The 26,061-nt window shown below is 42.6% G+C and overlaps 1 protein-coding gene across 4 annotated transcripts in view; it reads left to right on the forward strand.

Moving 5' to 3' along the window:
* PBX1 (PBX homeobox 1) overlaps positions 1–26,061 on the forward strand; it is a 340,115-nt gene that overhangs the window by 265,589 nt on the left and 48,465 nt on the right. For all 4 annotated transcript variants that reach the window (XM_004385761.2, XM_023740021.1, XM_004385759.2 and 1 more), the window contains 3 exons: positions 5,806–6,050; positions 16,613–16,803; positions 25,445–25,580. In XM_004385761.2, the coding sequence (XP_004385818.1) occupies positions 5,806–6,050; positions 16,613–16,803; positions 25,445–25,580 (572 nt within the window). The remainder of the gene's footprint in view (positions 1–5,805; positions 6,051–16,612; positions 16,804–25,444; positions 25,581–26,061) is intronic.

The following is a 26,061-nucleotide window of genomic DNA, read 5'->3' on the forward strand; positions in this document are numbered from 1 at the left end:
CTCTCTCTCTCTCTCCCCCCCCATCTCATCTCGGCCTTGGGCCCCTCGACTGCCGCCCAAATCTGAAGACAGCCCTTTCGGTATGTCTACCCTCCTTTCTTCCCTACTTGCCCCACCTGTAGAAGTTTGAATCTAAGCAGGGTATTTCCATCCAGGCTAACCTGGAGACTGGAGACAGGCTGGCCCTCCAAGGCGAACCAGCCCTCCCGTGAAGAAAGAGTGCCCTCTTGTGGGAGTCGGCTGGAGCTGCTCCGGGTCCACGGGCTCAGGCAAGGACAAAACAACCCACACGCAGCCCTCCTGCCACGGATCTTGAATATGCCTTTGGCTTTGGTTTGTTTTTCTCCTCGTGTGAAGAAAAATAAATAAATAAATAAAACAGCAGGAGGCCAGTTGTGAGGACAGCTCCGACAGTGCTGTGACAGTTCCCTTATCTCGGGAGTTTTACCAAAGAATTAACCCCAGGGCAGGCGATGGCAGCAAGGTGGACGTGACATCAGATGCTTTTTAAAGGGCTTGTGACAGTTTCTATATAAATCACTTACCTGTCTTGACTGGTCTCTTACATGAACGGATAGATTTGTGAGACGGAAACTCCTTCTTTAAGAACTATTACCAAACAAGTCAAATACCGTGATGGGAGACCCTCTTTGGACATAGCGTGAATTCACTGCAATTGAGTATCTGTACATACATATATATATTTGGTCATGGAAGTCCACAGGCCTGACCGTATTAAAACCCAATATTCACTGACATAAACACGGATTTGGCCCTTTAAAGCCGGTTTCCGGAGAAGCTGTAGGTTGAGGAGGGCGGAGGGAGAGGGAGGGGCTGCGAGGGCACCCATCAGGGAAGCGGGAACCTGATCGTTTGTGATGGTTGCTGGATTAGGTAACAGCTCCGCTGGTTGAAATTGGATCTTGGAGGATGAGTGTTAACATCTCTGGTGTCCTGGCGAAAGGTTCATTTGAGTCTTGCATGGTGCGGCGCAGATAAAAAGGAGCTTTTAAATAATCATTTTGTCTCCTACTTGCCAGAGTGCTGGCTTCAGGCAATAAATAGGTAGCATCAGCTCTGCTTAGATGTATCACCCTTTCCATTTATTTATTTAATGTTGGTGAGAATTTTTTTTTTTTTTAAACTGACTAGCTGAACAGTTTCAATGTTGGTGAATCCCAACACCCATTTTTATAGGGACACATTAGGAGCCTAGCGCTGGGTAGATACACGTGTGTGGTTTTGTTATTAGTCCATCCCTGCCCACCTCAGACCATATCAGCACAGCCCAAGTCCACAGAACCAGAATATTCACGTGAGGTAGTGGGAGATGAGGGTTTTCTTTTAAGGTTTTCTCCCGTTTATATTGCTCCTTTTTTTCTTTCAGTTTTGTTTTATTTTTGTCCTCATATATCTCTTATTTTCTGTTTTTGTAATGATTTGAGTATAATTTGAAGAATGTTATTTGGAGAAGACTGTTGGTTTTTTATTCTTAATCTTTTCATTATTTTACTGTATTTTCTTCAGATCTCTGGTTTGGGGGATATTTATGGGTGCAAACACAAGCAACATTTATGTCATGGTGCATTGTATTTCTATCACACCAATTACTTATTGGGCACGTTTAGGAATCAATTATATTAAGTCTTTTCGTTGCTAGCTGCCATTGAGTTGGCCCCCAACTTACGTGATTCCATACACAACAGAACAAAACACTGCCCGGTGCTGTACCCTTATAATCCATAGGGTTTTCATGGTCTGATTTTCAAAAGTAGGTCTCCAGGTCTTTCTTCCTAGTTAATCTTAGTTTGGAAGCTTCAATGACAACTGTTCAGCATCATTTAAAAAAAAAAAACCTCATTGCCCTCGAGTCCATTCTGACTCATAACAACCCTATAGGACAGAGTAGATCTGCCCCATAGGGTTTCCAAGGAGCGGCTGGTGGATTTGAACTGCCAACCTTTTAGTTAGCAGCCAAGCTCTTAACCACTGTGCCACCAGTGCTCATGCAAACCTCCATAAACAGATGAGTGGTGGCCGCACTTGAGGTACATTGGCGTCAAACCTGGTCTCCCAGTTGAAGGCGAGAATTCCACCACTGAACCACCAAAACCAGAAAAACCAAACCCCTTGCTGCCAAGTCGATTCCGACTCATAGTGACCCTATAGGACAGAGCAGAACTGCCCCATAGGGTTTCCAAGGAGCAGCTGGTGGATTCAAACTGCTGACCTTTTGGTTAGCAGCTGTAGCTCTTAACCACTATGCAACCAGAGCTCCAGCCAGTGCCCCCTATATTAAATCTTAATGAATTCATATTTCTTTATAAAGAGTATTAACTTACACAATTCGTACAATGATGTAAAACTAAGTGAAATGCTAACACCCTTATTGTGTTTTTTCCTCAAAAGTATCACTTCGTACCTGGAGAAAAAGAAACGGTCAGCTCAGAGTGGGCTGTATCCAGTCCTTTCAGTGCCCCGCTGCCGAAGCCTGCCACTGGTGTCCTTTGACAGCCTTAGCAATTGTCCTTATTGTTTTATTTAAAACCAGTTAGATTTCAAAGCCAAGAAACATATTAATTAGGTAGATGTATAGAGTTTGTATGGATAATTTGTACTTCACATTGATCGTTTTAAAAAAGGGAAAAAAAAGGTGGAACATGGATGTGGGTAAAACTGAGCGGGGCCAGAAAGGGAAACCATTTTCAGAGGTATCTGTTAGGTATGGTAACATGCTCAAGGTCTCATACTCAGCACCTGGAGGAACTAGGACCAGAACTTAGGTCTGTGAATGCCTACCTCTCTGCCTCTCTTACTTCTCTCAGAATGAAGTGGATCTTGCCAGAGGAACAAACTAATGAAGTGGAGGAGCAGTTTTAGGCATCAGTGAGATGGGAGGAGGGGTGAAGTCCTTGGGCTCATCTCAGGCAGGCAGTGCCTCTGCTAGCTCTACATGGTTCTTTTTTTCTTTGCTACCATTGTTGAGGGGGAGCCCTGGTGGTGCAGTGGTTAAGCATTCAACTGTTAACTGAAAGGTCAGCAGCTGGAATCCACCAGCCGCTCCTTGGAAACCCTATGGGGCAGTTCTTCTCTGTCCGATACGGTCACTATGAGTCAGAATCGACTCGCCAGCAATGGGTTCACCATTGTTGAGACCATGCCAGAAAGACTGGTTATGGAGTAAACAAGAGGACCCGTTTGGAGTCATTCCCTCCCAGCTCAAGTGTTAACAGCCTCACTCCTCACGAAATTTTCTCGGCAGCCATGGTGGTAGATGAGAGAGTAGAATTTTGCCCCAGCACAATTTTTTTAATGACCAAGCTAAAGTGAAACAATTACATTAGTTTATTAAGAGTGGTTCAGGGGTAATTTTTTTTTTTTTTTTCATTTTTAAATGGCTCACGAATACCTTTGTTGGAAAAGCAATTAAAACTCACTAAATAAAGAGAAACGCCCATAAACTCCACAAACAAACGCCCTTACCTTGGAGAATTCGTTAGAGGTAGAGGCAAGGAAGAAGGGGTTGCCCGACCCTGATCCCAGCACTTGGAGGGTCTGAGTCTTTCTAGCACTGTTAGGGACTGGTGTTCAGTAATTTGGGTATGTTAGTGGTGGGGGTGGTGCTGTCGAGTTGATTTCAAGCCATAGCAACCCCATCTGACGAGTAGAACCGCCGTATAGGGTTTTCTTGGCTGTAGTCTTTACACATCACCAGGTCTTTCTCCCATGGAGCTGCTGGGTGGATTCAAACTGCTAGCCTTTCGGTTAAGCAGCCGAGCACTTGACCGTTTACACCACTGGGGCTTCTTAGTTCAGATATAAAACCAAAAAAAGCCAAACCCATTGCCTTCCGAGTCGATTCCGACTCATAGCGACCCTATAGGACAGAGTAGAACTGCCCCATAGGGTTTCCAAGTTGCAGCTGGTGGAGTCGAACTGCCAACCTTTTGGTTAGCAGCTGAGCTCTTAACCACTTCGCCACCAGGGCTCCAATTCAGGTATAATAGCATTCAATTACTTTCTTTGTTGGTGATATTTTCTTCAGAGGACTTTGGAGATTTGAGTAAATAAATTCAAGGAGCAGAATAGTGTCCAAATCTTCATTATTCAAAGATCAGTCAAAGGGATAGTTTCCTATCTGCTGAGTCTATAAAAGAAGGATTTCATTGGAGGGAAAAAAGAGTCCACAAAATAAATCCCAGTGATCCTCTAACTCTGCACCATCACCACTATACTAAATTTATTTTACTGCAGCTGAATATTAAAAACTCAGGTATGAAATGCGAAGAGCTAGGGTCCTGAACTGTTGGTGGTTTATGTGTGGGTGTGGGCTCCCTTCTTTCCTCCTTCCCTTCTTCTTCCCTTCTTTCAGCCCTATTCTTTCCTCCTTCATCAACGAGCAAGCGTCCCTCCCCCGTGCCTTTTATTCTAGCCCTTGAGCAAGCGAGTGTGAGCGAGTGTGCGTGCATGCAGTGTGCGTGCGTGTGTGGCCTGGCACGCCACAGGACTACTCGGGTTTCATGAAAGCAATGCTGTAGTTTGCCTATCAGAATAGGAATTGGCATTTCCTCCTGAACAACTTTCGAGGTTGCTTCTTGTCATGCTTGTTAGAAGCAGGAGCAGGTGGGCACAGCCAGCAGTTATGCTGGTATTATACATGGTGGAATGCCCGGAACATCTAGATGTCCCCTCAGATTGGGCTCATAGCCACCTTCCCTGTCACAACCTGGCGGGGCTGCCTTGTAGGGTTGGGAGACAACTGGAACTGGCCACAGCCCATGAGGCTCAGCAGATGCACTCTGCCCCGAAACAGCTCTTGCCTCTCCGATTACTCTAGTGTTGTGGATCCTGTGGCCGCTGAGACCCTGCCAGCTCCTTCCCCAAACGTGAGCACTAAGTGCCTTCTGCCTCTGCCTTTGATCACTTCCTTCCTACCTTACCCTTCTCAAAAATCGTCGTTGATTTTTTTTTTTTTAAATTGAAAGCTCTTTTCCTATTTCCTCTCAACAAAGACTTGACTGCTGACCACAAACCTGGATTTAGATGAGTGATTTTTTAATGGCAGGTTGTGTGATGGTAGTAAAGAGAGACCACTTAGCTCTCCTGCTGACGTGCTCAATCACTTGATCTCTTTGAGTCCAAATTACCTCCCCCATAAATGGTCGTGATGTTTTAATAAAAAGTGGCATCTCATTGATCTGAGCCTGAGCCCCACCAGAATGCTGGCCTCTCTGAGCCTGTGGGGGAGCCCCTTGTGAAGGAGGCCTCACCTTGCTTCTGACAGGACAGAGTCCTTGGACACCTGCCACAGATCTCAGTTTTTGGAGACTGAATTCCCTCCTCAAGGGCCAGTTTGCATTCTTGCTGTGTCAGATGTCTCCAAACTCTCTGCTAGTCCAGGAGAAAGGTTTACAGATTTGACACCAGATTAGCTGGATCTACCTGGCTTCGGTTGTTGTGGAAATGAAAGTTTAGGCCGACCAAACATTACAAAGAAAATCAACAAATGTCTAAACCATAGACTCACAGAAACCTCAAAATGAAAGACAAAGACAAAAATGCTTTTTTTTTTAATTGAAACTTCACAGTTTGGGGATGGAGGTAAAGTTATATTCTATTAAAATTCATTTGGGGTATGAAGCAAATCTCTTTGCATTTTCTCACCCTTTCAGTTCCTTAAATGACATATTGCAAGGAATTTGGATGTCTGTTTAGCCAAATAGCACAATTGTTTGTTGTTGTTCTTGACTTTTTCTCCCTTGGGGTACTGTTAACGTTCCGCCTTCTCTTTGTCTTTCCCTGTAGTTTTGAGTATCCGGGGAGCGCAGGAAGAGGAACCAACAGACCCCCAGCTGATGCGGCTGGACAACATGCTGTTAGCAGAAGGGGTCGCAGGCCCCGAGAAGGGTGGCGGTTCGGCGGCGGCAGCGGCAGCGGCGGCGGCTTCTGGAGGGGCAGGTTCAGACAACTCAGTGGAGCATTCCGACTACAGAGCCAAACTCTCACAGATCAGACAAATCTACCACACAGAGCTGGAGAAATATGAGCAGGTAACCACAGCGTGAGGGGTCTCTGCGCTTGTGTCCTTTAGGACAAGGTGGAGGAAACAGAAAACTCGGGGGCTTGCACAGAGATTGAGGGGAACCAGTCATTCCTAGACACCAGCATTATTGTGTCCAACGTTTCCTGCCTAACCACAGAGCCACTCTCAGAACTTGAGTCCAAGTAATCTCAGGTCTCAACTATTAAAAACTGGGCAAGCTGGTGGTACCAACCAGCCAACTAACCAACCAAACCAAAAGACCCATTGCCATCGAGTCATCTCTAACTCCTATGGGACAGAGTAGAACTGCTCCATAGCATTTCCAAGGAGTGGCTGGTGGATTCGAACTTTTGGTTAGCGGCCATAGCTCTTAACCACTGTGCCACCAGGGCTGCAACCAACCGGTTGCCATCAAGTTGACCCCACCTAGTGATAAAAGTATTTTAAAAAATTCGTGAAGATGTAAATGATGATTTCCAGAAACGTTCATAGTCAAAGTAAGAAACACTGCAGCAGTACCTTGAACTCCTGGTACATTTGCCCGTGGCATGCAGTATCAGGTCTTGTCAGAGAGATAGGTCATTAGCAGAGTCACCACCTGGCCTGTGGGGAGGAAAGAGGTTTTCTCTGGCTTGTGCTTGTTCCTTATCTAGGACGATTCCTGATCTTCCAGGGGTCCATGGGAAAGGATGGTAAGACTTGGACTTAAAGTCCCTTACTTTGCCCAGACTCTGTTCAACTGAGAATCATACATGTTCTCCTTTTTACCTAGTGTATGGTATACACCTCCTTCTACAGAAAGAGTAGAAGGACTCAGGAGAGCCCCTGGAGTCAGGTGGATGTGGACTCCAATCCTGGCCCTCTACGGGCTGTCTGTGTGACCCATTGTTCTGCGTACCCTACCCTGACAGCTGGTGGTATATGGCAAAGAGTGGTAGACTCGGGTCAAAGAGATCACAGTGTCATAAAAATCAAATAAAGGAAAGGATGAGATAGGCCTTTTATGTTATAAAGCAGCATATAAATGTAAGTGGACACTGGTGGTTCAGTGGTAGAATTCTCGTCTTCAATATTGGAGACCCAGGTTCGGTTCCTGGCCAATGCATCTCAATCAGCACCACGACCCATCTGTCAATGGAGGCTTGCATGTTGCTACGATGCTGAAGAGGTTTCCATGGAGCTTCCAGACTAAGACAGACTAGGAAGAAAGTTCTGGCAATCTTTCCAAAAAAAATCAGCCATTGAAACCCCTGTGTATCACAGTGGTCTGATCCTGTTGTACATAGGGTCACCATGAGTTGGGGGCCAACTTGATGACAACTAACAACAAAATATAAATGTAAGGTATTCTTATTATTTTAATAGAGCTCTTTCTGCTAAAGATGCATCACGCCTCCCAACTCACACACCTGAATTTATATATTAATGCTATTTCCTTGGGGGACTGTGCGCAATGCTACTTTATTAGGAGTCCAGTAATATCCATCTTTCCTCTTTTCAGTTAGCTGACAAATATGTATGTTTTCACCATGGTCCTGAAGTTCTACAGTTAACTTACTTTCATTAAATTGTTAAGTTTCTGGGCTTCTTTTCTTTGTTTCTTTTTTTTCGAGATCCATAAAATAAGGGAGGAAAATGCAAAAGGTAAAAGACCTTTTTGTAGTCTACTCCTGACTGCCTAGGTAGAAGGCTAAAGCAAACTTAATAGAAAATTTAAATTTTAAAATAGAAATAGATGTTTTAAAATTTAAAGTGAAGAAAGTTCTATTATTGCACTCCATTTACTTCTGAAATGGATTTTTACAAAGTTCCCTCTTTTATGAGGAAGATAAAATTGCTGTTAAGCTTGAAACCAAGCGTTGTAAAATTCCACCATCAGATAAGGTGTAGGGGGTGTTCACGGGGAGGAATGTAAAAGTAAGCTTGTGGTGAGAACCCATGAGTCCTTCACCTTGTGAAAGAAGTGTTCTTGCCCCAGTGTTGGCAAATGTAGAAACTTCCCCACATCCCAGGACATGCTGAGCTCATGTAGTTGACTGATCCATGATGGTTCCCCACACCTGGACCATCATGTGAGAATTTGAGAATCTGCCCTCACCTAATGGGATAGCTTGGGAAGAGAGGAGGGGACATTTTCTATGAAGACTCCTGCCTGGCTTCTTGAGTTCTTCCTACTCTGTGTTCTTCCTATTTCGCCTTCATCTAACCTTTAGCACAGCAGCCTCCCTAGACTTGGCGTCCAGGCTAACTCGTGACAGACTCCATAGCCATAAGAAGAGCCCAGTGTGAGTTCCCCCGCTAGACACATAATGGAATGGATGTTAGGCAGGAAGGTGTTGAAAACCGGCTTTATGCTTAGCATGGGTTGCCGGCAACATAGAAGAACTAATTGTTTTCTTCATTTACTGATTTAAACCCCCTCGTCACTCTTCCATCCTCACCTGAAATGAGTAGAAACTCAACAGCAATACTCTATTTCAATCGCATGTTACCATTTACCAAACACTTGGCTGACATAATTGCACTTGATCCTCAAAGGCAATTTTGTGGTTGGCTACCCAGCACAGGTACTGTTGTCATCCATTTTGGTGGTGTTCTTGTTAGGTGCTATCCAGTCGGTTCCGACTTTTAGTGGTCCTGTGTACAACTGAACAACACATTGCCCAGTTCTGCACCATCTTCACAATCGTTGCTACGTTTGAGCCCATTGTTACAGCCACTTTGTCAACCCTCTCGTTGAGGGTCTTCCTCTTTTTCACTGACCTTCTACTTTACAAAGCATAATGTCCTTCTCCAGGGACTGATCCCTTCTAATAAGATGTCCAAAGTACATGAGATGAAGTCTCACCATCCTTGCTTCTTCTAAGGAACATTCTGGCTGAACTTCTTCCAAGGCAGATTTGTTTGTTCTTCTAGCAGTCCATGGTATATTCAGTATTTTTCACCAAAACCATAATCCAAAGGTATCAATTCTTCTTCGCTCTTTCTTATTCATTGTCCAGCTCTTGCATGCATATATAAGGTGATTGGAAATACCATGGCTTGGGTCAGGTGCAACTTAGTCCTCAAAGTGACATCTTTTTAAAACTTCAAAGAGATTTTTGCAGCAGATTTGCCCAGTGCAATGCGTCCTTTGATTTCTTGACTGCTGCTTTCATGGATGTTGATTGTGGATGCAAGTAAAATAAAATCCTTGACAACTTCAGTATTTTCTCTGTTTATCATGATGTTGCTTATTGGCCCAGTTGTGAGGATTTTTGTTTTCTTTATGTTGAGATGTAATCCATACTGAAGGCTGTGGTCTCTGTGATCTTCATCAGTAAGTGCTTCAAGTCCTCCTCACTTTCAGCAAGCAAGGTTGTGTCATCTTCATATTGCAGATTGTTAGTGAGTCTTCCACCAGACCTGATGCTGCATTCTTCATAGTCCAGGCTCTCAGATTATTTGCTCAGCATACAAATTGAATAAATATGGTGAAAGCATACAACCCCAATGCGCACCTTTCCTGATTTTAAACCATGCAGTATCCCTTTGTTCTGTTCAAATGACTGCCACTTGATCTGTGTACAGTTTCACATGAGCACAATTAAGTGTTCTAGAATTTCCTATTCTGTACAGTGTTATCCATAATTTGTTATGATCCATACAGTCGAATGCCTTACATAGTCAGTAAAACACAGGTAAACATCTTTCTGCAATTCTCTGCTTTCAGCCAAGATCCATCTGACGTCAGCAATGATATCCCGCCTTCTACATCCTCTTCTGAATCCAGCTTGAATTTCTTACAGTTCCTTGTCAATGTACTGTTGCAACTGCCTTTGAATTATCTTCTGCAAAATTTTACTGGCATGTGATATTAATGGTATTGTTCAATAATTTCCTCATTCTCCTGGATCACCTTTCCTTGGAATGGGCACAAATATGGATCTCGTCCAGTCGGTTGGCCAGGTAGCTGTCTTCCAGATTTCTTGGCATGGACAAGTGAGCACTTCCAGCATTGCATCCATTTGTTGAAACATCTCAAATGGTATTCTGTCAATTCCTGGAGCTGTGCAGCTTGGACTTCTTCTTTTGATGCCATCAGTTCTTGATCATACGCACCTCCTGAAATGGTTGAACTTCGACCACTTCTTTTTGGTACAGTGACTCTTTGTATTTCTTCCATCTTCTTTTGATGCTTCCTGCATCGTTCAATATTTTGCTTATAGAATCCTTCAGTATTGCAACTAGAAGCTTAAAATTTTTTCTTTAGTTCTTTCAGCTTTAGAAATACTGAGTGTGTTCTTCCCTTTTGGTTTTCTAACTCTAGCTCTTTGCACATTTCATTACTTTACTTTGTCTTCTTGAGCCATCCTTTGAAATCTTGTGTTCAGCTCTTTTACTTCATCATTTCTTTCATTCTCTTTAGCTACTCTACATTTGAGAGCAAGTTTCAGAGTCTCTTCTGACATCCATTTTGGTCTTTTCTTTCTTTCCTGTCTTTTTAACGACATTTTGCTTTCTTCATGTATGATGCCCTTGGTGTCATCCCACAACTTGTCTGGTCTTCAGTCATTAGTGTTCAGTGCATCAAATCTATTCTTGAGATGATCTCTAAAGTCAGGTGGGATATACTCAAGGTTGTACTTTGGCTCTTGTGAACTTAACTTTCTTCAGCTTCAACCTGAACTTGCATATGAGCAACTGATGGTCTGTTCCACAGTTGGCCCCTGGCCTTGTTCTAACTGATGATATTGAGCTTCTTCATCACCTGTTTCCAAACATGTAGTTGATTTGATTTCTGTGTATTGTATCTGGCAAGGTCCACATGTGTAGTCACTGTTTGTGTTGTTGAAAAAAACGTTTTTTAATGAATAAGTCATTGGTCTTGCAAAATTCTATCATGCAATCTCTGACATCATTTCTATCATGAAGGCCATATTTTCTGACTACTGATCCTTCTACCTTGTTTCCAACTCTTGCATTGCAATCACTAGTAATTATTAGAGCATCTTGATTGCACATTTGATCAATTTCAGACTATGGAAGTTGGTAAAAATATTTAATTTCTTCATCTTTGACATTAGTGGTTGGTTTGTAAATTTGAATCATAGTCATATTAACTGGTCTTGCTTGTAAGCGTATGGATATTATCCTATCACTGATAGCGTTATACTTCACAATAGATCTTGAAATGTTCTTTTTGACAATAAATGCAACGCCATTCCTCTTCAAATTGTCATTCCCAGCAAAGTAGGCCATGATTGTCTGATTCAAAATGGCCAGAACATTCTATTTCAGCTCACTAATGCCCAGGATATCTATCTATGCATTCCATTTCATTTTTTATGACTTCCAAATTTTCCTACATTCATACTTTGTACATTTCACGTTCTGATTATTAATGGATGTTTGCAGCTGTTTCTTCTCATTTTGAGTCGTGCCACATCAGCAAATGAAGATCTCAAAAGTTTTACTCCATCCATATCGTTAATGGCCACTCTACTTTGAGGAGACAGCTCTTCCCCAGTCGTCTTTTGAGTGCCTTCCAACCTGAGGGGCTCATCTTCCGGCACTATCAAACAATGTCCTGCTGCTATTCATAAGGTTTTCACTGGTCTTTTTCTTTTTTTTTTTTTAGGAGTATTTTGCCATGTCCTTCTTCCTAGTCTATCTTAGTCCAGAAGCTCCGCTGAAACCTGTCCACCATGGGTGACCCTGCTGGTATTTTAAATACCAGTGGCATAGCTTCCACCATCATGGCAACACTCAAACCACCACAGCAGGACAAACTGACAGACGATACAGGTGACCAAATGGAAGTCAGAGAGGTTAAGTGATGTATCTGAGGTCATACATCCAGTCAAGGACAGAGTTTGCCCTAGAATTCAGTTTTTGACTCTAAGCCCAAGGGCTGTGATTGGAACAACGCTTAACTCTGCTTAGTAAGAGGATGTGGACTTCTGTAGACTGTGAGTTAACCAGCTCATCCTCTCTCTTCGTTCTTTGGACACTGGTACCTAAAAGAGGCTAGTGATAAAAATTGTCACCTTTAGAAACTTCTCATGGCTACCTATTCTCAGTAATAAAGATGTTGGGAATTGCAAACTCAAGGAAAAAAACTCCATCAGTACAGAGCAAATTATGTAAGTGTAGCAGTAATCTGTATTTATTATATTTTTAAAACTACAGAGACAATCATTTCCTTACATATATATATGTACGTGGACATTTTCAACATAAGAACTGAATCCAACCTGGCACACCATAGGTGCTTAATAATTTATTAATATTAGTAGCTGTATTGTTAATTATAGTAAATAGCAGATTGTAGGGAAATTATGCCATTAACCTTTTAGCTAGTGTGTCTAAGAAATATATCCTCTTCATTTTTCTATAAAAATTCCTCATGGGAGCTTTTTTATAAATAGGAAACCTCAGTAAAATAAAAATGTCACTCTCTATTTCAGTAGCACCTATATGAAATTACAAAATCCACTATTTAATGGCCGATTCCATTGTTTTTTATTTGTTTTGTTTTGTATTTGGTATGGTGGTGGCAGATAACCACAAAATTGCTTTTCTGGTAGTTAGAGATCATAGCCTTCCCTACCCCGACCCCTCTCAAAACAAAACAAAACAAAAAATACCTGAATCAGCCATTGTTTCACCCTGAGGTTATTAAATAAAAAAGGCTTCCAGAGACTTTCATTAGAAAGAAAGGAAGGAAATTATTTTATTCCTTAAATGAGGTTGTTAAAACACTTTTTCAGCAGATCATGTTGGTAGCGAAGATATTTAAGAGCTGACATATCCTATTAAATCAAGCCATGATGTCAGAAACCTAAATTTTATCCCAAGTGCTATTAAAAAAAAAATGATGCTCTTGTAGCTTTACAGGTTCTTCAGCTTTTGTAAATAATGCTGTCGGGGCATTGAGTGGGTAAAGCTTTAATGCTAAACTATGTAGAGCTAGTTGAATTCAGGAAACTGAGAAGGCTCTATGATCTCGATTACTTTTGTTGATGAGGTTGGCAGCCAGATCCAATTTGAAGAAGTAAAGGAAGAAGCTGGGCATAAAGAGTGCAGGATGTCTAAGACCTTAACTAAGATTTTCTAAGAGAGATTCTCTTTAGTCTGAGGCTCCCAGGAACATCCTTGTTGCCTACCTGGGAAGTCTCCTTTCCGAAATTCCTTAGCCCTACGGAGGCAGCTTGAGGGTTAGCTCTTGGAAAAGTGACTCTTTTATAACAGCAGTCTTCTCTGTCACAGAAACTTTCAGTCTGTGAGAATTCTATTTAATTACATGGTTGTAACCCCAGGTATTCATGTGACTGGTGCGTTTCGAACACCTGACCTCACAGTGCAGCTTCTGAAGCTACCTAGCTCAGGGGGCTGAGGAGGAGACGAGGGTAGTTCAGGTGCTGGAACGATCTGAATCCTTACGTTCTGTCCATCTAAAGTGGACTTGGAACTCTTCTCTGCTCTCTGCTGCATATTCCTGAGCAGCTGTTCAGCAGCTGCTTTGCTCCACCTCAGCAGTGGGTGAAACAACTCCACTGTCTGTTTATGGCAGAACAGAAAGGGCCCTGGGATAAAATGCCCTGAATAAACATCAGATATTGTGAGTATTTTTATTCCCCGTAATGCAGCACATTATTATTAGCCAAGAACTGTGGCTTCTCAGCTGAGAGCGGGTGCGCTTGACAATATCTCCTTGCATCCAGCCCCTCCTCCTTTTGAGTCCCTACAAGGTGGGGGAGGCTGTAGCCCAGCAGGGTGCTGCTTTTCCCCAGAAAGAGGGTTGAGATGCATGCTATGTACCTAACACTCTACGCCCCACGCTGTGGCCTCAAAGAACCCCAGCCGACTTGCTGCTGGGTTTTTTTCCCTCCTCTTTGTTGTAGAGTTGGGGGCTGGTGTTGGGGAGGGGAGAAGCTTATAATACACATTTTGTGTTTATGTAGCACTTTTCACCAAGGAGAGCAAAATGCTATATGGACCTGATCTCATTTATCTTCAGCATATGCCTGCAGAGTAGAAAGGAAGTATTTATAATCACCTTTGATTTACCAAGAGGGAAACTGAGGCCTGGAGAAGCTTACCCAATCGTGATAATATTATGGATTTTTAAAGTATCTATGTATAAAGAGATAATAATGACAACCATCTTTATGGCCAGGCACACATATAGTAATGCCTGTAACCCTAACCACAACCCTATGAGGTAGGTACTCATCTCTTTTTACAAATGAGGAAAACAAGGTACAGAGATGTTAAGTAACTTGCCAAAGGTCCCACAGCAAAATGAGTCCCAGAGGCAGGGTCTGAGCCCAAGCAGTCTCTGCTCTTAACCAGCCCACTTGCTGATTTCATGGGAGTGACTCACTGGGTCCTCATGCCACTTCATAGGAACATGATTACTATTAGTCTTTGTTAAAGAATTGTTGTTGTTGTTGTTGTTACTGGGTGCTGTGGAGCTGATTCCGACTCTTAGTGACCCCATGTGACATGAGTAGAACTGCCCCATAGGGTTTTCTAGGCTGTAATCTTTACGAGAACAGATCGCCAGGTCTTTCTCCCAAGGAGCCATGGGTGGGTTCAATGTTGTGGCTAGCAGCTGAGTGCTTAACCATTTTTGCCACCAGAGGTCCTTTGCTAAAGGATTAGGAATGATTAAAACCATTCTCAGATGAGTAAGTGTGAGGCATTGGTAGTTCAGTGACAGAATTTTTGCCTTCATGTGGGAGACCTCTGAATTCGATTCCTGACCGATACATATCAGGTACAGCCATCACCTGCCTGTCAGTGGAGGCTTTTGCCTTGCTCTGATGCTGAACAGGTTTCATTGGAGCTTCCAGACTCAGGCTAGGAAGAAAGGCCTGGTGATCTACTTCTGAAAATCAGCCAGTGAAAACCCTATGGATCACAGTGATCCCAGCCACAACAGATCACAGGGGTGGTGCACGACTGGGCAGCATTTCGTTCTGTTGTACATGGGGTCACCATGAGTCAGAGGCTGACTGAATGGCAGCTGAACAACAATGGATGAATACAGTGAGGTAGCGAGTAGTGAAGGGATTGCCCAGTGCCCATGGAGCCAGATTCAGAAGCCAGGCCTCTCAATCCTCAGCACAGATACAGCCTATGTACCTTTAACCAAGCAACCTCAAAGGACTTCTTAAGAGAAATAAACAGTAGATGTGTATTACTGTTATTGTTACTGTGTTATTGGCAAATTTGTAAAATCAGCGGCAATGCAATGTTATCAGTAATGAGTGTGTTTCTGCTGTTAATATTAAGTTGGAGTCCTTTGAGTCATTGGTTCTTCACATCTCAAAGCATCGTCTTGCCTTTTTCGTTACAAATTGAATACAGTTTTACAACATTGCTCGGAGTTAATCTGTGAATAGATATTTTATTGAATGTCTAGCTAAGGAAACCAGACTATAGATATTAAGTAAAGTAACCGAAAAAAGGGGCATTTTATTTCAGCAAGCCCAGACTCTGGGAAGGGAAGGAAGCCCCTGGCCTGGAATGTGAAATGTTCAGGCCCTGACTCTGTGGCTCCTCATTTGCTGCGTGCCTTTGGAAAAGTCCCCTCATCTCTCTGGGCCACAGCTTTGCCAACTGTAAAAGAAGAAGGTGGAACAAATGAATGTAATTTCACTTCCAGTGCCGACAGTGTGTTATAGTTTCGGAGTTTTCATTCCTTCAAGGAGAGTTGCTAAATACTTTATATAATGCTTTCATGCTGTATCTATAAGGCTCCTGGGGACAGATTCCCTTTGTGGTATAGACACAGTGAATCTTCTGGAGGCCGGCAGAAGAGGAAGTTCTTATATTAAAGCCAGAAGTAGAAATAGATTCGTGAGAAATTCTCCCAGACAAGTTATCAAGGCTTTTAATTCCAAGATTCCACTTGAACACCTTTGGCTGTTTATCCATCCCCAAACTGAATATTTGAAAGCTCTACTAGATCGAGATAATGGGCAAGGAAGAAAATTCATGGTGTATTTGACCTCAAACTTTCTTTGGCTGTTAATATTGAAGCAGAGGTGGTGGCCAAAACCAATTGCCATTGAGTCGATTCTTACTCATGATGACTCCATGTGTGTCAGAGTAGAACTGTGCTCCATAGGCTTTTCAATGGCCATTTTTTCAGAAATAGATCACCAGGCCTTTCTTCCAAGGTGCCTCTGGGTGGACTTGAGCCTCCAACCTATTGGTTAGCAGCCAAGCATGTTAACTGTTCGCTCCACACAGGGATAAGGGTGGTGAAATGGGTTTGTACTAGAATTCATGTTCTTGCCTTTCACTGGGTAAAATGGAAAAAAATAATTAAGAAAAATATGATTAAGAATTTTCTTTTCCCTTAGGAAAATCTACATCAGGCTGAAACTTAGATACACAGGGACTGAAAGGGATTTCCAGGCAGTCATTTATTCTGTCCGTCTAATTTTACAAAATTCCACCAAGTATCCCAGTTTTCATTTTACACACGCACACACGGCCTAACTTCACAGACCTGGTGTGTGCTGAGGCTCGAACTCCCAACATCTCCCGGTATTTATTGTCCTGCCATTCCAGGCATGCAACGAGTTCACAACCCACGTGATGAATCTCCTGCGAGAGCAAAGCCGGACCAGACCCATCTCCCCGAAGGAGATCGAGCGGATGGTCAGTATCATCCACCGCAAGTTCAGCTCCATCCAGATGCAGCTCAAGCAGAGCACGTGTGAGGCTGTCATGATCCTGCGTTCCCGGTTCCTGGACGCTCGGTGAGTTATGACGGGCTGTCCTGTCGGCGGGAGAGACATTCATCAGGCTTGGGATCCTTGGGCTGGCCCTCAATAAAGGACCCCCGTTTCATCCTGTTAAACGCTGAGCCCAAAGGAAGCCTAAAGAGAGTTCCTAGGTTGGGTAAAGGAGGGCTGTGGGACTCAATGGGCCATTGGTTTCATACAGCGCCAGGAAAGAGAGTGATTCGTGATTGGAGGGGATGATCTTGATTGCCACTGCTTCTCACTCTGTGTAAGCAGCAAGGACAGCTTAGCTGCAGTGACGGAAATGGCGGGATTAAAGCACTGGGTATCTCCTTTATAGGTGCAGCTTATAACTATGGGCCCTTAGCTGTCTCACTTGCACAGAGAGTGACACTTTTTCCAAAAAAGACGTTCGGTTTGTTGGAGAGGTGGAATCTTTTCCATGCTGTATATAGGCAGAAAGTCCTTTCAGTTCAATTCAACAAATATTTATAAATAGATTACCATGTGCCACCCTCTGGGCTAAGTTTCAGGTGTACAATGATGAATGAGACATGGTGCATTGAAGTATATGGGTGCAAGGAGCTTGTCTGATATGGGCCACATTTCCGTTCAGGGTTGGTGTTTTCTATCTGACATTGCTAGTCATGACTTCACTTGTGAGTTCAAGGCATTCAGTTGAAAAAATCATGAGTAAAGAAGTCCTTTGAAAAAGAAAAAGCAGGGACTAGGGAGTAAGTAATAAGTTCTTAGCACATCTACATTAGCCCAGTGGATTTATGCAAATCCTTTTGATTCCTTTGCTTCTGTTTTCCAGCCTATAACACAGTCATAATCATATCTTTTATATACTCTAGAAGAGTATATTGATATATATTTTGGGAGCATGGTTATCTTTTTTGATCTACAGTTCATCATATTTTTTTAAATGCAGGTGTCATCATTCATTATTTCAATTCCTGAAAATAATCCCAATTCAAGATTTTTATTATCAGAATGTTAGATATATCAGGGGTCAGTATACCATTTCCTGATCTATAGTTTTGCATCTTGTCCGTCAGAAAGAGATTCGCTGCTCTGCTTCAGTTTTTTCACCTCTGAAATCATGTGGGTGGCATTCAGCTCTCTTACCCATATTTTTCTCTCTCTTCGCAAATGTGGTCTTCACAGTCCATGGACCTCGTTAAAACTCCCTGGCGTCTTCTCTTAAACTCCCTTTCATTCGATGTGTTTTAGATCCTATGGAATATGAAATGAGAATGCCATCTAGCAAAATTATCTCTAGGCCAATAGAATTCCCTAGAGTAAGTCAAAACAAAATGAAAATAAAGATAGCTTTTCCCACTATGAGTTGGAATTGCCTTGCAGGCAATGGGTTTCCCAAGTGGGCATGGTGATGGACTGAAGGAAAGCAGAGTCACCCTCTGTGCTTTCCCTTGCCTCACGGCCCGATGCCAACCTGGCTTCTTCAGTGCAGGCCATTCCACACGATGCCAAGCCTGAGTGACTGGTGGCCTCTGTCTGCGTCTTCCCCTGTGCTGCAGCCACCGCCACTCTGCACGTGTTTCTTACATCCCCCTGGCAACTCCCTTAGTTAAAATGCTGGAGTTGGTATTTATGTTGGCAGATCTTGAAAAAAAAAGGAAAGTTGGGCCCAGACTGTGTTCTTTGCGAGAGAGAAATTGGGGAGGAGGGAGGAGCAGAATCATTGTCTGGTCAGATTTCTTCTCGCAGTAATTCTGCTGTGCCCAGTTGAAGGTCAGATTCTGAAAGACACAAAATGAGCTGAGCTTTGTACACATTTCCTTTCGTCTCCACCAGCCTTTGTCTAGAGTGTTCCCGTTGGCACCAGAAAGACAGTCACTTTTAGACAAGGTCTCTTCCCTGCTTTGGTTGCAGCCTTTGAATCATTGCTGCTCAGCCAAGACTGAAAACTAAAACAACTAAGCTATTGTCATTCTTATTACCATTTTAGTTTGGGGAATATTCAGTACTAGTGAAAGACTATAACCCCAAGTGCCAGCCCAAAGCTGAGCAAGTGGCTTTCCCAGCTCACAAATAAATGTTTGCCCAGACCTCCTGATTTGTGGATTTTAGGTCATTGTCTCCAGATCCACTAGCTGTAATTGGGAGAGCTAGCTAAACAAACCTTAGTAAGAAAGATATACTCACTGCTGATATTCATGTTCTACTCTAAACCATGCATCTGATGAGCAGGGCTTCTTCAAAAATTCATGGAAGACAAAATATAACCAAAACCAAACCAAACCCACTGTCATTGAGTCAATTTCGACTCACAGAGACCCTAAAAGACAGAGTAGAACTGCCCCATATGGTTTCCAAGGCTGTAAATCTTTACGGAAGCAGACTGCCACATCTTTCTCCTGCAATAAAATATAAGGGGAACTTTATTTAGTACATAGCTTTTGTAATGTAATAGGTATATAGAATTATTTATTGCTGTGTAATAGATTACAACAAACTTAGCAGCTTAAAACAACACAAATATATTATCTCATAGTCTCTGTGGGTCCAGAGCCTGGGCTCTGCACGGCTGGTTCTCTGCTGTAGTCTCACAAGGCTGAAATTAAGGTGTTAGCTGAGACTTCAATCTCAACTGAGGCTCAGGTCCCATTCCAAGCTCGCCAGGGTGTTGGCAGAATTTGGTTTCTTGTGGATGTAGAAGTGAGGTCCTCTGTGTTTAGAGGCTGCCCCTCTTCATACAGGCAGTTTATAATGTGACAGTTTGCTTTCTTCCTGGAGGCCCATGAGAGAATCTCTTGATATTAAGGCTTTAATCTAATTCCCCTTTTGATTAACTTAAAGCCAACTGACCAGTTACTTAATCACAGGAATGATATCATATCTACAGGTCCCATCCATACTCAAAGGGGATGGGGGATCATACAGGACATGTCCACCAGGAGGTGGGAATCTTGCAGGCCATTTAGAATTCTGCCTGCCGCACACCTACACTGAACACTTGGCCCAACTTTGCCCTGATCAAGTCATATCAACTCTCTCTTCCTTACCTTGACTTAACTGTGCCAGAAAAGTTTAACTGAAAAAATCCATTCATTCATTCATTCAACATTTATCATCACCTGCTGTGAACCAAGCGTCATGCTGTAAAACTTTGTAGGTTGATTACCAGCACTATAAATATATTTTTCTTAGTTGAAAGACAGAAAATGATAGTTTATAAAGACTCTTAAGTGATTTTCAAAGATTAATTTTAACTTGTTTTTGTCTAATATTTTCCTGGAGATAGCAATAAGAACATAAAACAGATGATTAGAAGCACACCTCTGCACTGAGCCCTGAGACGGGATTACTAAACCAAACCTGTTGCCGTTGAGTCAATTCCAACTTGTAGCGACCCTATAGAACAGAGTAGAACTGCCCCATAGGGTTTCCCAGGAGCAGCTGGTGGATTCAAACTGCCAACCTTTTGGTTAGCAGCCATAGCTCTTATCCACTGTGCCACCAGGGCTCCACAAGTATATCTAGTGGTAGCTATATCCATGCCTGGCATATGTAGGGACTCATGAATCTGGAGTGGTGGTTGTTGTAAGAAATCCTAGGGGAGGATCAAGTTTGATGGCCATGGCACTGGTCAACAGTAATTTACTTCCATATGTGATGAGTGGCAGAGTCATATTTTCCAAGGAGCCACTGATGGATATATAGATAAAATGTGGGTCCTATCTTTTAGGAGTTCATCTTCTTGGATGGGACAAAACAGAGACTCTTAGAATTAAACATAAAACTACCTGCAGCTCAAAAGAACTAGATGGTGCCCAGCTCCCACTACTGACCATTCTACTCAGGGCCACAATAGACGGACCCTGATAGAATGGGAGAAAAGTGTGGAACAAAACCTCAAATTCCTGAACAAACAAACAAAAAAACAGACCTGCAGGACTGGTTGAGACTGGAGGACTCCCCAAGACTATTGCCTGGAGACACTCTTCAAACCTTGAGCTGAAGCTAACCCCTGAGGTCACCTTGTAGCTAACTAACAAGTTGTCTTAAAAAATAATATCTCCTATAAGTACTGTGCTCCTTTAGGAAATCACCTCTATGATACCAAACGGTCAATAATTACTTTAAAACAAAGGTGAGAATGTAAGGGGGCTGGGAAACTAGATTAATGGAAACAGAACAACCAAAATGGAAATTATGAGAATCTTCACACACTGTGAAGAATGTAACCATTGTCACTGAACAACTTGTTTAGAAATTATTGAATGGGAACCGAAGCTGGTGTGTAAAACCTTTGCAGAAAACACAGTAAAATATTATTTAAAAAACAAACAAAAAAACCAGTATGCTGCACATGAAGTACATCAGCCAAGCAATGTGGGAGCTCAGAGAAATGGTCCAGGAATGCCACCTGAAGGGGGCAGGGCACAGGAGAGGACAGACCATGCTCAATCTCAGAGGAGCTGATATTTGGCCAAATAGAAGGAATAGCATGAGCAAAGTGAAACAGCATAATTTAACTTCAACAAACGTTGCTTACTTGCGGGCTTACTATGTGTTAGGCATTGGCATTTCAAATATGAGTGAGACACAGCTCCTACCCTTGAGGAGTATACTGTTTAGAGGGGGAGACATATGTAAACCTGTGGCAAATGCTATGGGAGAGACACAGTCAGGCACAGGAGCATGAAAGCCATGGTGTCTTTGGGGAATGGAGAAGCATATGATACGGCTAGATGAAATTATGTAGCACATGTGTAGAATTGGGGGGAAATGAGGCACCAGGGATAGAATGGATCCACTGGAAAACCTTGAATGCTCCAGTGAAGATTTTGACTTCGTCCCATTAAGTGGCAACAATACTCAGCTGTTTAAGGAGGAACTGTAGTAATTTATGGCATGAGTTCTCAAATAGTGCTTCCTAGATTCAGATTCTGGCTACAACTCTGACTATTCTTGTGACCTGGGGTAAGTGGCTTGTTCTCCCCAAGACTCAGTTTTCTTATCCGTGTAATGGATATAATCCTATAAAGCAGAATTAAATAAAATAATATGAAAAGACAGCATAGTGTCTGGCACATAGTTTTCACATAATAATTTAGCTCTGATAATAAGTATTACCCATTGCTGTCAAGTTGATTCGGACTCATAGTGACCCTATAAGACAGAGTAGAACTGCCCCCTGGGGTTTCCAGGGAGCGGCTGGTGGACTTGAACTGCCAACTTTTTGGTTAGCAGCTGAGTGCTTAACCACTGTGTCACTAGGGCTCCGGTATTAGTATTAGTGTTTGCAATTATATATTATATGCAATATAATTGTATAACTATATATATATGATAATTATTATTAATGGTGACATGATCAGATCTATGTTTTAGAAAAAAAATTGCTCTTGTAATTCTCTTGACAATGTGCTGAATTGGGGAAGAAACTAGTTTGGGGACCATTGTTGAGGCCTGTGATCCTCAAACTGGGGGAACACAGTGTAAGTATGAAACACCTTCCCTATTTTATTCAAATATTCAGGGAAAAACAGTTTCTCTTAAGATAAATATTGGTATATTATGGAGTAGACTAAGGTAGGAGGTTTAAATGCAGTTCATGCTTCTGACGGCATCCCCAGGCCTGTGTGTCTGTTCCCTTCTCCCAGTGGGGCTTCTCGGGCACTGTCTCTGGGAAGCACCAGTCTGGAGTTGTATTGTCTAGGATGGTAGCTACTAGCCACGTGTGGTTGTTTGAATTTAAACTTAAATTAATTTAAATAAAACAAAAAATTGGGCTCCTCAGTTACACTAGCCAGTTTTCATCTCCTCAGTAACCACATGTGACTCATGGCTACTGTATTGGAGAGCACGGATTTAGAACACTTCCGTCATTGCAAATAACACTGTTGGACATCACTAGCATAGACCTCGCTATGAAAGGTAGTGGTTCATCTAAACCCATTTCAAAAATAGCAGTGGCAATAAGGATGGAAGAAAAGGGATAGATTTGAAAGAATGGAACTGACAGGACTTGCTTTGGGGCCAGCCACCTGGTCAAGTAAGAGAGCAGGGGCGATCCAAAATCACTCCTGGGTTCAGGCACATGCTGAGTTCTCAAACATTAGAATGAATGGATGAAAAAGCAAGTTAATAAATACTATGAACTGTGTCTGTGGTGATGTGATCATGTAACACAGGTAACAAAGAAGATGGATGTGATTTGAGTGAAAGGTGATACTAGTTTTGGAGTTACAGTTTGTTTGAAGGTGCCTGGAGTATCCAGTAGGAAATGGGGCAGCGGCTCTTAGGAGATGCATTAGAGCAGGAGACAGCACCCTTGCAGGTAGCAGTATATGTCCAATACCTATGCTTTTCACCATCAAGGGTCTTTTATAAGAAATTTTCCCTGTGTGCTTTGAAAGGTTTTTGTCACCACTCTCCTCAGACATTGTGTTTCTCCAGTAATAATTGATCAGCTTCTGCATCTTAAATTAAAGACCTAGATGCCTGACCATCAAAGCTTCTGATTAGCCTGAGATCACAAACATTAGTGCACCGAGCCAATAACACTTCCAGCAAAGCAACGAAACCACAGGTCTTAGTTAGCTCGAACAAACTTAACATCAGAAAATCAAAAATACCCATAGCCATCGAGTCGATACCAACTCATAGTGACCCTGTAGGACAGAGTAGAGCTGCCCCATAGGATTTCCAAGGAGCGGCTGGTGGATTCGAACTGCCAAGCTCTTAACCACTGTGCCACCAGTGTGTTGTTTCCACCAGGCTTCTTGAAATTCTGAATAATCCTGATACTAGGATTTCAGAGGCCCCAGGTTGGGGCAGCCACTGAAAGAGGTGATAAGTGAGGCCATCAGAGTAGATAAGACCACGCAGGGGAGATTGCACAGCAAACCAAGAAGAGGGCCAGGAACAGCTGTCTGCACCATCCCCATACCACCAGCTCATTCCAGAGAGGTGTCCTTTGAGCTCAGTTGGAAGAGTCCCAAAAACTACACTGTAATGCTAATACAAACAACTGAATGAATGAACTGAGGCTCTCCCAATTAGGGGAGTCTTCAGGGTCTGGTTCCCTAGGCCTAAAACAACTGTCTCCTTCAGGCACAGAAGCATCAGCTACAGGTAAATAAAGACTAACTAGCCTGGTGACCGAGTCAGCCACTTGGCCTTCTTCCTCGTATTCCCATCATGCAATAGCTTTAAGCACGTGCCTACTTTTTACTTGGGCTTTTTAATCCAGTCTGTCTAATTTATAATGCAGGGTGACCCAGAAACTCAGCATGATTTGGGAAAGTGACTTGGGCTTGGCATAATCTGGACAGATGTGGTTAATACCTATGGACAGATGGAGTTCATCCGGTAAAATCAGGCACTTTATTGTGCTAATTAATCCAAGTGGGACCCTGGAAATACAATATTAGCTGAATTTCCTGTCTAGCAAGGCAGTCGGTGCTTTCTGGAGGTTAAATTGGGAAATTCCACATCCTTGCATAACCAGAGATGTTCTGGAAATTTTTTCACATCCATACAGAAACACTTTTGATAAAAGCAAGAAGGGCAAAAGTGCTAATTGAGCTAATTTAAAAATGGCAGCCCACGATCTTGTGGAGGGACCACCAGCGTCTGCAGTGAGCCTGGAACCCGTATGCAACTCCCCCAGCTAGCCACAGGCCTTAGCTGTAAGGAGGCAGTAAGAGATTCTCACTTTAAATTAGTTCAATTAGCACTTTTTTTTTTATAAGGCAGAGAAATGCTTTTATTTAAAAAATGATTTTCTTCCTTTCATCAACCTGTGTAATAAAAAGATGTCTGTGGGCTTTTGTTTTACCATTTAGCAGCTGTTCTTGCTTAAGAAAGTGCCTCTTCTCTTCTTTTGAGGGAGGTCTAGCAGTCAAGGGGTTAATTTCAGTCAGCCCCTTCCTTCTTACCCAGACACCTTTTTAAAATGTTGCATGCCTTTAAATGGGAGAAGAATCGAGAGAAAATGATATGTTAATTTTAATTTAGGGCTACAGAGACTCTGTGTAATTGCCAGGAGGGAATTTGTATAGAAGAAAAAGGCTGGGTTTTATAGTCAGGCTAACCTGAATTAATAACTTGGCTCTATAATGTACCAGCTGAGTGACTTTTGAACTCATTTCTCCATCAGTAAATAAGAATAACCATATGTACCTCACTGACTGTTTAAACTGAATAACTTGAGTTGATTGCTATGAGGAGTAAGGCCCAGTGCCTGAACCCTGGTAGTAAGAAAAGCTACCATTGCTGTGTTCTAGCATTTGCCACACACCAAGCCTCATTGCAACCGATTCCAACCCTTCAACTTTCAGTTGAAGAAGGTGAGGCTGAGAGAGGCGCCCAACGTCACCCAGCTGGTATTCAGTTGATCCAGGATTCAAAAGCAAGATTGCCTGAATTTTGAAATGTCATGCCACTCACCGTGGTGTAAATATCTGCACAGCCTTCTGTCCAGTAGCTGGACGGTGCACCATGAAATATTTAACAAATGCTTATAACAATGGTTTTGGCATCTAGCCCCGTTTTGGGATTTCCTCTAATTTACCTTTTGCTCAAAAACTTGTCTTTTTCCCAAAGTAGATCCTCTTCTCTCCCTTTTTACATTTACTTGGTAAAACTCTTTTTGTTGTGCTTGTTTCCTTTCTCTTAGGCGGAAGAGACGGAATTTCAATAAGCAAGCTACGGAAATCCTGAATGAATATTTCTATTCCCATCTCAGCAACCCTTACCCCAGTGAGGAAGCCAAAGAGGAGTTAGCCAAGAAGTGTGGCATCACAGTCTCCCAGGTAAGGGACCCTCAACAGGTGCAGCCTTAGCCTGACCAGGGAGAGCCTCATGGCAGGATCTTGGAGGTCTTGCTTTACTGAATGTAAATGCCTTTCGAATTTCATCAGCTAAAGTCTTAAAATGTCAAGGTAAGCACATGATATGTATATAAAAATTTCCAGGTAAATACCTGGTAAAACTTGAGAGGGACCAACAAGGGTAGGAGAAGAATAAGTAAAGTGTCAAAACGGGTAGGGTTCTTCCCACTGAGCAATCCCTTGCTTCAGATGGGTGAACTTTTCTTAGATGGACTCAGAAAGCTATTTGCGTTTCTCATGCTGTTTTCTCAAGCATAGTTAATTCCTTAGCCCATTTTTTGCCCAACCCAGGGACTTTAAAAGTCAGTGAATGGTTCTAGTGGTTATGTAGCCTTTTAAATGAAAAGGCCTTAAATGTCTTCTCTTGATGCACTGACTCTCTAACTGATGGAGTGTAGGAATT

Source organism: Trichechus manatus, unplaced genomic scaffold (genome assembly GCF_000243295.1).
Source record: "Trichechus manatus latirostris isolate Lorelei unplaced genomic scaffold, TriManLat1.0 scaffold00145, whole genome shotgun sequence".
Lineage (NCBI taxonomy): Eukaryota > Metazoa > Chordata > Mammalia > Sirenia > Trichechidae > Trichechus > Trichechus manatus.